The 12421-nt window shown below is 46.3% G+C and overlaps 2 protein-coding genes across 2 annotated transcripts in view; both read left to right on the forward strand.

The window, feature by feature from the left end:
* The window catches only part of LOC119385616 (uncharacterized), a 231271-nt gene that overhangs the window by 53802 nt on the left and 165048 nt on the right, over positions 1 to 12421 (forward strand). The gene's annotated exons all lie outside the window — the stretch shown is intronic.
* Positions 1 to 12421, forward strand: part of LOC119386791 (prodigiosin synthesizing transferase PigC) — a 104668-nt gene that overhangs the window by 38301 nt on the left and 53946 nt on the right. Inside the window, exons 16-20 of the mRNA XM_037654064.2 lie at positions 1078 to 1178; positions 4723 to 4794; positions 4871 to 4977; positions 6133 to 6205; positions 8024 to 8128. Of these exons, the coding sequence (XP_037509992.1) occupies positions 1078 to 1178; positions 4723 to 4794; positions 4871 to 4977; positions 6133 to 6205; positions 8024 to 8128 (458 nt within the window). The remainder of the gene's footprint in view (positions 1 to 1077; positions 1179 to 4722; positions 4795 to 4870; positions 4978 to 6132; positions 6206 to 8023; positions 8129 to 12421) is intronic.

Raw genomic sequence — 12421 nt, forward strand, 5'->3', positions numbered from 1 at the left:
GCGTGTCGGCATTTAACATGCGGCATCGAACATTCGAGCTTTATCGCTAGTGGCCGCGTTAGTTCGAGACTGAACTCAGCTGTTTGCGTTTGCGCGCTCAAGCCTAACAGATAATCCTAAAATAATCTCGAATGTTCCCAGACATTCTGGCGTGGTTTGCGCAAATCCGCAGCTACTCGTGAAATGGGCCGGTAACGTAAAACAGAAAGAAAGGAGCGTGTGTGGCAATATTAAGGCATTAATTTTGTCTCTTGACATTTTTGTCGGTTTGACTGATTGATCGATCGATTGATTGACTGATGAGAATTAAAATGTTACAGCAACGCCGGTACACAGAGACACACTGTTTTTGATGGTTCGCGAAAGGCTTAAGCCACGTAGTGTTAGCCTGTATTCGAAATGTTTAACACAAAAGTTCACGGAAGTTTTTGCATATTGTCCCGATCAGACTCGCGACTTCGCACTCAGCAGCAGAACGCAGTGAACTACTGTGGCGGCCTTGGAGAAGTCGAAATTCCTGGATATTTGTAGACCCTAGAAACTTCTCAACCGTTTACGGCACCGTGTACTTAAATCCATACGTAACAACGTTAACATTCTCGCTGTATAGTAGCGCACAGAGATACAACAAGCGCGTCTTCGCCACCTCAGATCAACCGGTCATCATCCCGGTCGTCATCCTGACCTACAAAGAGGGATAGATGGACCATTCCACCGATCATTATTAGGCATTATGCACAAAACTAACTTGTTGATTCCCGCGTGACGGGCCTCTTGTGTTGCTAGCAATGCCACGCATGAGGGCAATCTTATGAATAAAGAAAAAAAAAGAACATTCCGGCTAGTTCTAGAATCATTAACAGTGTAGATCATGTTCCAATGTAGAAACAGGCCACCAATTTATGTGACAACGAATGTTTTCTGCCGCTCTACCACGGCAAGGTTGCTTGCCGCCTCTAAATAACTTCAGAAGTGGTAAGAGTTGTTATTATTCCGTTTATGCAGTGGGTATTCTACGTGTTCACAAAAACATTTTCATGACGTCTACTCACCGCGTCGCCTCACATTTCATTACAGAGAATGGTGAGGTAGCTACTGTACCATTGAGCTCGGAGATGGCCCAGAGCGTCTGCATGAACGACAAAGACATCGAGGAATTGGCTGTTATTGGCGTGCAGGTAATGCTGTGGTTTTGCGCTCCTGTTTGTATTATATTACTTGCGCCCAATCCGCAACGCAATTTATTATGTGCAGGAGATTTCGTTAATGTTTTTTACACCCTAAAGATTGTACAGTCGAAACCCGCGATAACGAAATCCCGAGGGAACGAAATTCTCACCGCAACGAAATATTTTCGGAGCACCGGCGAACGCCCATAGGAGTCAATGCATTTCGTAACTCGCGACTACGAAAGATATTCATACCGCAGCCTCTCAATAACGAAATTTTTGAAACACGAGTGCACAGATAATATACCCTCGCAACATTACCTACATTCGAAAACTGCTGAAATGCATTCATGCTGCACTTAAATTGTGCAAAACTATCGCTACAGCGCACTTGAGAAGCAGCCGCCGACATTGTTTACAGGAAAACATAAAGCTGGCGACAATTATGATGATGATGGCTTGCCGAAACACCTGCTCGTTATCGTGGACTACGTAGCCAAATTCACATTCCTCATGGAGCTTCGTTCGTTGGCTTGGCTCTGTGCTTGGCTTTGTCGGCTTTGCGCGCACATGGTCGCGTGTGTGGAGGCATTTGTGGAGCGTTTGCTTGGTCGCTTGGTGCAACGTGAACTGTGTGTTGCGATTGCTTCGTCTGATTTCGCTGCCTGCGAAGATGCCGCCTCCAACGAAAAAGCGGAAGTTCATCACGCTGGAAGATAAGGCTGCCATCATCAATGAGGTGGAAAATGGCAGGAAGAAAATGGACATCGCCGAAGAATTCGGCGTTGCGTGCAGCTCGCTGTCCACGATTCTGCGCTGATCCGCACTGATCCAGCGGAGCCGGAAGAAGGTTCGCCTGTAGGCGCACTTGATGACGGTACCGGTGACAGTGCAGTGCCGCCGTCACTGACCAGTGCATGGGGCGAACTTTGTGCCGCGGCAAACGAGATTCCCGATCGAGAGGCATGGTTGCATTGCTGCATGGTAAGGACCGCCAAAGCAAACTTACTGACTTTTGGAAATAAAATGTGTTTTTTTGTAAATTACATGTCTTTTTTGCCGCATTCTCGCGCCAACGAAATTCCCGCAAGAGCGAAATTTTGTGCTTTCCCCGCCGATTTCGTTATTGCGGGTTTCAACTGTACACGCAAGTCAAACCTTTAAAGTTGTGTAACTAGATGTAGCAGGGCGAAGGTCCCTTATCTGCAGGATTATAAATCGCCGTTTAGATTGCTACTAAAGTGTGATGCTGCTTGTTGCCTTAGTGGAGGATGCTCTCCTTCGGAGTGGAGAGGGATTCAAGTTGCGGGATTGACGTGTAGGGCTGGGGGGCGAAAAATGCCGACCAACTGGAACCTATCAGCTTCACTGTAAACAGTTGTTTACTATCAATGACGGTAAAATGAAGTTATAATCTCATCCGTAAGAGGCCCGAACAACAGAATTTGTTTTTTTTTATTGAAATAGAAAATAAATAAAGGAGTTGTCACCTGGTGACGGCTACCCCTTTCCACATAGTGGTTAGAATGAAAAATAAGCAACAAAAATATTATATATATATATATATATATATATATATATATATATATATATATATATATATATCCACCACTGTGGCTAAAAGCACCGCCAATGGTTTTAACTTGAAAATCCGTGGCGATTTTACGTGTGAGACAGATAATGCGGTTTATTTGCTCGAGTGCTCAATCTGCAAGTTGCAGTATATCGGTCAAACCGAAAATGCATTTCGCTACCATTTCAACAACCACAAGGCGCATGTGCACTCCATGCTTCATTTCCCAATATCTAGACACGTCGCCAGCACCGGGCACACCTTTGAATCATTTACGGCGACTATATTGGACTCAGGATTTACGTCACACTATAAGCGCGAAATGCGCGAGTCATTTTTAATTCACAAGTTCAACACGGTTTCTTGTGGCTTAAACGAGAACGCGGGTAGGTTGGCTACCGTACTTGCCTAGTGTACAGTGCACACTTCATTGCTGGCACAAACTCGCCTTTGTTCCTATTCCTCTTGCCTATCAACAGTATTGTATTCACCATGCGCTCTTCACTTGTTGTTCTCGATGCGCAGCATATTCCTATTGTTATTCGCAGTTTTGTGTTCACCATGCGCCCATCACTTGTTGTTCTCAATGCGCAGCACGCTCCTCTTGTTATTCACAGTATTGTGTTCACCGTGCACCCACCACTTGTTGTCCTCGCGCAGCACGTTCCTATTGTTATTCACAGTGTCGTGCGCCCATCACCTGTCTGTTGCTCTCGATGCGTGGCACGTTTGATTGTGTTGTATATATATATATATATATATATATATATATATATATATATATATATATATATTCGGAGCACGGGTTGAGATCACGTAGCTGCATTGGGGTACAATTAGAGCGGATAAAAAAGACAAACAGGACACATACATACTTACAAAAAACTTTGATGAAAGGTCCTGCGAGTTTGTGGGACGGGCAAAAGGTCCCGCTTAGGTGACGGCCAGGAGTTCTTGAGTCCTGGCGGCATCCGCGGCCCGCCGTACAGCCCAGAGTTGATCATCAAGGGCAGAGCTGTGCAACACAGTCTCCCACCGTGCGCGGAGGCGATCGCTACAGGCTGCGTCCTCCGTATTCTTCGTTATCCCTCGACATTCCCATAGTATGCGCTCCAGAGTTACTCTGGAACCGCAGTTCTTGCATTTATCTGTCTTCCGTAAGTTTGGGTAAACGAGGTGTAAGATTACCGGGTTCGTATAGGTTCTGGTCTGTAATCGCCGCCAGTCGACAGACTGCTTTTTGCTTAACTTTTGGTGACATGGTGGAAAAACGCACCTCTGCAATTTGTAGTGTTGTGTGATGTCACTAAACCTCATCACGCGATCCTCCCATTCCCACTCCTCTCCATCCTCGTTCTTGGGAGACACTGAGGTGCCGGATGTACTATCGGCCGTGACTCGGTCCGTAAACCCTGGAACCACGTCGTGAGCCGCGTTATTAGTACGGCTTTCTTGTGGCGAGATAGAGGTGTGAGCGGGTGTCCATATTCAGTAAACATTTCTTTCGTGACTTTTGTTGCTTGCCATCAGGATTCGTAGGGGGAGATTCTCCGTTTGCGAAATTTCGTATGGCCGCCTGAGAGTCACTGACTACTGCGTCCGCTTCTGTCTCTGATACGGCTGGCGCGATAGCTATCTCCTCCGCCGTCTCGATTTTCGCTGCGCTTACCGTAACACGTGTTTTGCACATCTTTTCGTGATGAATTACGATGGCTGTAAAGCCGCTCCTGTGCTTGCAGGTAGCCGCGTCAACAAAGACTGCGTCTTTACTACTTCCAGATTTCTTTTCTATATATAATGCTCTGCTTTCTCTTCTACCTTTGCGATATACAAGGTGCATGTTCTTTGGTGAGGGACAAACAGGAGGCGGTAAATGTTTGCGCAAATATGTTGTCGTCATGAGTACATTCAGAATTCTCAGCAGCGTGCATGTCACGTTTCAACGTGACTCCATGGTTCCTTGCACATTTCTTTACCCAGATTGAGAAGACGTACACAATACCTCAGGACATCGAGTGGGCGTTCAGCGACGGAAAATTCTTCATGCTACAGGTGAAGAATCACTTGATCCTCATATTGAGTCAAATTTGGTAGAGCAGTGCACACTGACCTATTCTATTGCTTACAGTCTCGGCCTGTGACAACATTCCTAAGAGAGACTGACAGCGAACTCATCCACGAATTCGACAATGGCTTGAAGTCGGCAAAAGAAATTCTCACTAAAGGGAACATGAGGTAAGTGTTCTGAACTTTCAGAATTATACGCATTTCGTGGGAATCTTTTGAGAGCGCCTTCAGAAAAATTGGAATGTGTCCATTAACTATTTCAATCCTGCTTTTACAAGCAGATGTGAGCACTGATTTTTGCGATCGCTCGATGCTTGCTTATCTGCAATCAATTGTGGCCGCTTGGCAATTGCAGTGTGTGCGTCAAAACACTCTTGCACATGTGTTGCATTGCATAGCATATATGCGCGGATCCAGCGGGGTTGACCCAGTTTCTCGCCTTCGCTGTCTTTCATCCTTCTCTTTGCTATGATCGTTCTTTGGATCACGCACTAGACGCGACACCCACGGGTAGGTGCATAAGAATTGAGCTCTAAAACTGTAGCTAGACTGGCACTCTGCAGGCCGAACAGGTGCAATTAATATGTGACATAATGCATTTTCTGACTAAACGTCATCATCATCATAATAATCATCATCATCATCCTAAGCCTGTTTTAGCCCACTGCAGGACGAAAGCCTCTCCAAATGACCTCCAGTTTACCCTAGCCTGTGCGAGCTGCTTGCATTTTATATCTGCGATCTTCTTAACTTCGTCACTCCATCCAGCTCTCTCTCTTCCTAGAGTGCGTTTCACATCCCTTGGTAACCATTCTGTTGCTCTTATTTCGATTTATGCGCACCGTAAATAACACTGGAAGGTGAGAATTTCCGGAGCCCTCCACTACGGCTTCCGTCATAATCATATCGTGGTATTGGGAGGTATAACCCCGACAGTTATTAATGCTAAAACAAAAAGCACAACACACAAACTGATGTCAGTTTTACACAGTAGTGACCAACGATGAGAATAGCAACACCTCCAAATGCTACTATCGACAACATCTGTACCATACGAATTAAAACTTAGAACAGTATGCACTGCAATATTTAGAGCATCACGGGCAACTATTTCAAATCGCGTCAAAGCATAAATGGCGCTTATCATTGCAAAAAGAAGGTAATATTGTTTGTGTCATTACAAACAACAATAAAAAGCAAGTTCTGTCCACTTGTGCCGTCCTTCGTGCCTGTGTACTTACTGTCTTGTCGTTCTTAAGCCTCAGTTGCCATTGCTTTTTATGGGAGGCATTTAGTATTTTGACACTTTAATTCATTTTCCAGTGAAGTGCTTCCAGGAGCGATGCCACCCCTAACTTCATCTTTCCTCCGTGCTGCTTTTGATATTTACTGCAAGGTACGTCTTAATGCTTACTCTTTCCCCTTATACGCCGCTATAGTTTGAAGGAGCCCGGAAACAGCTCTTATAGGTGTCATAGAATGACATTACTCATTGGACTACGTTGCCCCACGAATATCCTGCCGCAAGAATGTTTCCAATCCATCAAGTATCACTTATCGTCGAGTGACTTATCGATGTTCACACTAGAGAATCTCCTGCCGACGAACTTTCGCGTCCGTGACACTGCTTGTCCAATGAGTCGCAGCAAGTGAAACACTTCTGTTGGCATAAACGTCTACTTACAAGGAAGTCCGGGATATCAAGGATGATTCCGTCGATACACAGTGTACGGTTTTCTGCAGAGTCCCCCCCCCCACCCCAATTCCCCCACCCCTATATTTTTTTTCCTTTTGGCTGATCGCCACTGGGCCGCAACCAAGAAAATTTGTTTGATGTTAGAGAGTCCGCAAAAAAGTAAAGGCACAGAAAGCTGTCGAAACGGTGAAGCGCTGTCGTGGGAACTCCCGCTGCCCCTCGCAATTATAGGCATCTTCTTCACTTCGGGCGTACGAGAAGTCTTGCCCGTCTTTGGAAAGGGCGCGGTGCACATAAACCCCTGCTATTATATGCACAGCCGGTCGCCTCGTCTCCACCGCGCCTCTCCTCCTAGCGCCCCGTACGGCTTCGCATTGGTTACCGCCTCTCCAGCGCTCCTCTCCGGCCATCTCCACCTAGAAATACCGCTCCGTCCGCGACCCGGGCAGTTACGGCATCTATGGGTGTATCTTGAAACCGGAGCGTGACATGCGGACGCTCATCTCTCACAAGGCTCAGCCCTAGAACAGCTGCGCTGTTGAACCTTTACAAAAATGGATTTAGACAATCTACAGACTGTCTAAGCCTATTTTTCGACAGTATATAGACTGTCTAAATCAATTTTTGTGGGGGAAAATCGACCTTGAACCGAGCGATGGGGAAAAGGGGTTTCCAAGGGAGCTCCATACCACAAAACGTATCTGCCACAGAAATTTGGCAAGCTCCACTACTCCCCACTGCTCCACTTAAAGTGAAGAAGGGAACACATGAGCGGCAAACCCCAATTAACATCGCGCATGAAACGCCAAGTGCGCGCGGAAAGCCAGGAAAGACGACGCAGGTCGCAGTAAAGAGACGCATACTGCTTAAACGTAAAACCTTAAAGGAACATAAGCGAAATTCGATAGGGACTTTTCTGTCGCAATGCCCATAGACTGTCACGCCACCTAGCGGATGTCAGGAGAAACCCCTGGAAGAGGGCATGGCTTCCGAGATTGCGCGCCGGCGGGTTTCTCTCTGGCCGTCCCAATCGCACGACTGAGAGGTCGTAGGTTGCATGTCCGGCGACGTAAGTCCCGCGCCATAAGCGTAATCTTAGTTCCAGAGGCGACCGCTACAGGCGCAGCTCGCGCGAAAGAGAACTTCTTCCTCTTATTCTTCGAGCGCCTTGATGATGGTATTAACGCAGGCCAACCCACATATAGCATAGCCAATTGTAGCATGCGCACGCAATCGCGAAAGAGAAGCCTTGTTCTTCTTGTTCTTCGAGAGCCTTGATGATGATAATAACGAAGGCAAAACCCAATTATCCCCGCGCCAGCTCTTCAATCATCATTCACTTCGTGGATGTGGCGTGTTTTTTTTTATAGATGCTTTAAAATTTCTTAGGAGAAATTGTGAACGCCGACGGCGTTCATTGAGCAATTCTCGAGGGATCTCAAGTGCACCTGAGTCTATATACTGGCGTGGTGAACCATTTTTCTATAAAGAAAGGCTAATTTTTATGTTTCCTTGCAGGAAGATGCGATGCGGTTTGCACATGCTTTCAACCCTGACCGGACGCAGTACGTCCCCGCATTTATGCCCATGCATCGCTACAACTTCTTCTTGTGGTTGTCTGACGTAAGTAGATAATGGTTATAATCCACAAGGAATCTTCTTCGGAAGAATATCTGAACGTGGATTGTCATATGTCACTATATATGCTTTCTTATTTGTTCAAGATATAGCAATGTTGTCTAGGCGATAACCTTATATGGCTGATTGGCCTAAAACTCTGACCTCCGATGGCGTCGTGAACACGAATTGTACCAATGCTGGTAACGTCAAATACAGAGATAATGATGGTAAATAATAAGTAGCGAAAATTAAAGTGAATTCAAAGAGAACGTCATGTAGTTCAATCAACCATAAAGTGATTTCGCCTGTGATTTTCTTTGCGTTGGCTGAAAAGAACTGGTGAATTTTGTTGTGACACATAATGGAAAATTGAGAGCGTTACTCAGTTGAACCCTGTCAGGCCGAGTGGCCTTTAGCTTCGCTTCGCTTTTTCTTATGTTTCTCCAGAAATAAAACCATTCATTCAAGAGTATTACTGACGAAACTGCGTATGCACCCAAAATGCGTGCAAGATACTTGCTGTGTAGAAATGATTTCATCGCTTGACAATGCCGAAGGATTTTGTAGCGGAACCAGATCTCCTCGTAAAGAGTACCCCCACTTTAGCGCCTTGGCATTTGGTTACTTGAACGATTTTTGTCACATTGTTAGCGTTATTTTTATGAGCTAAGAGAGTCACACCAATATTTTGTAGCGTTAGCTATACTTGCCTAGCCGGAGCCGATTTCGCGTGGATCCTCATGAACCGTGGTGCGCATGCACGAGGATCAGTGATGTCACACAGCTGGCTCACCGGAGCTGGCATCTCACGCGCTCTCGCCATCGCCGCGCGCGACTCGCCGCTGCTGGTCTGCGCGTTCGGGAGAAGTGGCGTCGTAGCCGCGGCAGACACACTGGCGCCGGCGCGCGCGCAGACTCCGCCACCGCCGCGCGTGACTCGCCGCTGCTGGTCTGCGCATTCGAGAGGAGTGACGTCGTAGCCATGGCAGACACACTGGCGCCGACGCGCGCGCAACTATTCGCCCTCGCTGTGCAGTCGCCGTCTGACACTGCGCTGGATCCGCTTGATAGAACCTCTGACTGGTGTTTGCAGGTGGGTAACGCCATGGAGAAGGAGAGCACAAATGCTGCTCAACAGCGCAGAAGAGCCGAGAAGCTTATCTCATCGGATCCCGAAGTAGTTGCCTGGCAATTAGCGGTTCAGCGTACGAAATATCAACAGAAGAAGGCTAATAATCCTAGACAATCTGGAAAGCTAAAAATAATCAGCTGAACCGTTGCTAACGCTACGTATATCCTGGCATAGCCGAGCTAAGCCACTGCAAATTTTTTTTAAATGTGTGTGCACAGTGTCGAGCTATTCAACGACCTTGTTGCTTTTGTCTTCCTTTCAAATTGCTTCATTAGTGATTCCGATGAAAAAAAAGCCGGCAGATCCCACGCATTGTGGGAATCGATGTAATGCGAAGCAGCCAGCAAAGAGCTGCATACATCGTCTTGTATGTCATTGAGGAAAATATGCGTCCTGGTTTTCATGTTAACTCCTATTATTTATGTTCGTCACACAGTAACGTCGCGCAATACCAACTTCGCGGTCGATCAAGCTAGAGAAACGGCCGCCAGCGCCCCATGAGTGTGGCACGCAAGTCATGCTGTACATGACATACGTGTCATGACTTTCATGTTAACTCGTGTTATTTATGTTCCTCACACGGTCACGTCGCAAGATACCAATTTTGGTGTATATCAAGCTAGCGAAACGGCCGCCAGCACCCCATGAGCGTGGCACGTAAGTCATGCTGTACATGACATGCGTGTCATGATTTTCATGTTAACTCGTGTTTTTATGTTCGTCACACAGTCACGTCGCGCAAAACCATTTCCTGGGTAGATCAAGCTAGCGAAACGGCCGCTAGCGCACCATGATCATGGCACGTAAGTCATGCTGTACATGACATGCGTGTCATTATTTTCATGTTAACTCGTGTTATTATGTTCGTCACATAGTCACGTCACGCAATACCAACTTCGGGGTAGATCAAGCTAGCGAAACGGCCGCCAGCGCCCCATGAGCGTGGCACGTAAGTCATGCTGTACGTGACATGCGTGTCATGATTTTCATGTTAACTCGTGTTTTTATGTTCGCCACACAGTCACGTCGCGCAATACCAATTTCGGGGTAGAGCAAGCTAGCGAAATGGCCGCCAGCGCTCCATGAGCGTGGCACGTAAGTCATGCTGTACATGACATGCGTGCCATGATTTTCATGTTAACTCGTGTTATTTATGTCCGTTACACAGTCACGTCAAAAGATACCAATTTTGGTGTATATAAATCTAGCGAAACCGCCGCCAGCGCCCCATGAGCGTGGCACGTAAGTCATGCTGTACATGACATGCGTGTCATGATTTTCATGTTAACTCGTGTTATTTATGTTCGTTACACAGTCACGCCGCGCAATACCAATTTCGGGGTAGATCAAGCTAGCGAAACCGCCGCCAGCGCCCCATGAGCGTGGCACGTAAGTCATGCTGTACATGACATGCGTGTCATGATTTTCATGTTAACTCGTGTTATTTGTGTTCGTTACACAGTCACGTCACGCAATACCAATTTCGGGGTAGGTCAAGCTAGCGTAACCGCCGCCAGCGCCCCATGAGCGTGGCACGTAAGTCATGCTGTACATGACATGCGTGTCATGATTTTCATGTTAACTCGTGTTATTTATGTTCGTTACACAGTCACGCCACAAGTTACCAATTTTGGTGTATATAAATCTAGCGAAACCGCCGCCAGCGCCCCATGAGCGTGGCACGTAAGTCATGCTGTACATGACATGCGTGTCATGATTGTCATGTTAACTCGTGTTTTTATGTTCGTCACACAGTCACGTCGCGCAATACCAATTTCGTGGTAGATCAACTAGCGAAACGGCCGCCAGCGCTCCATGAGCGTGGCACGGAAGTCATGCTGTATATGTCATGCGTGTCATGATTTTCATGTTAACTCGAGTTTTTATGTTCGTCACACAGTCACGTCGCGCAATACCAATTTCGGGGTAGATCAAGCTAGCGAAACTGCCGCCAGCGCCCCATGAGCGTGCCACGTAAGTCATGCTGTACATGACATGCGTGTCATGATTTTCATGTTATCTCGTGTTATTTATGTTCGTTACACGGTCACGTCACAAGATACCAATTTTGGTGTATATAAAGCTAGCGAAACGGCCGCCAGCGCACCATGAGCGTGGCACGTAAGTCATGCTGTGCATGACATGCGTGTCATGATTTTCAGTTAACTCGTGTTGGTTATGTTCGTCACACAGTCACGTCGCAAGATACCAATTTTCGTGTATATCAGACTAGCGAAACGGCCGCCAGCGCACCATGAGCGTAGCATGTAAATCATGCTGTACATGACATTCGTGTCATGATTTTCATGTTATGACTTGTCATTTATGTTCGTCATACAGGCATGTTATGCCATACCAATTTTGGTGCACATTCGATGAACCAAGCGACCAGGAGAGCACAAAGTCGTAGGCGGCTAGATGGATAGATAGATAGATAGATAGATAGATAGATAGATAGATAGATAGATAGATAGATAGATAGATAGATAGATAGATAGATAGATAGATAGATAGATAGATACGCTCAAAGTCGCAGAAGTTTGCTAAGAAATGCTTCGCATTTAATAACAGCACAGCCATACTTAGGTTTGTTATTTGGATCAAAACGTGTTGTGGGGTTAGTTGGTTGATCGATTAAAGCTCAAGAAGACGAGGGACACCAAAAGAGTCGATATGATCAATTGCATTGTGAAGTTTCTAGCATCCTTACAAGGAACACGGTGTAATTCATTTTCACCGATAAGAGATTGTGTGCTTTATATGACGCCATCAAAATTAACGACATCAAGGTGACTTGGTGCGTGGGCTTGAAGGTGACGTTGCTTCCTGCTTTTTTTTCTTTTTGTATGCTTGCGGGCTTACCAATAATCTTTTTGTGCTAAGGATGGGATTCCCGGTATTCTGTAAGGGTAATTTACTAATGAGAGTAAAATCATGTTTCTCGGTAGTGTCCCTCTCATGATTCAAAGCAACGTAATGTAATTGGGGAGCGATAGCCACCTTTCCACTGACTTAGGGGGCGGCTACATTTCAAGAACTCTGAGAATTAAGGCTTCTAATCTATTAATCTGGCACAGAGTGGCGGTCATCGTGAGATAGTCACTGTCGCACACTTTCACGAATTATGCTCCCAGCCTCATATGAGAACGAACACGCTGTAATAA

This window comes from Rhipicephalus sanguineus, chromosome 3 (assembly GCF_013339695.2).
Source record: "Rhipicephalus sanguineus isolate Rsan-2018 chromosome 3, BIME_Rsan_1.4, whole genome shotgun sequence".
NCBI classification, from domain to species: Eukaryota; Metazoa; Arthropoda; class Arachnida; order Ixodida; family Ixodidae; genus Rhipicephalus; species Rhipicephalus sanguineus.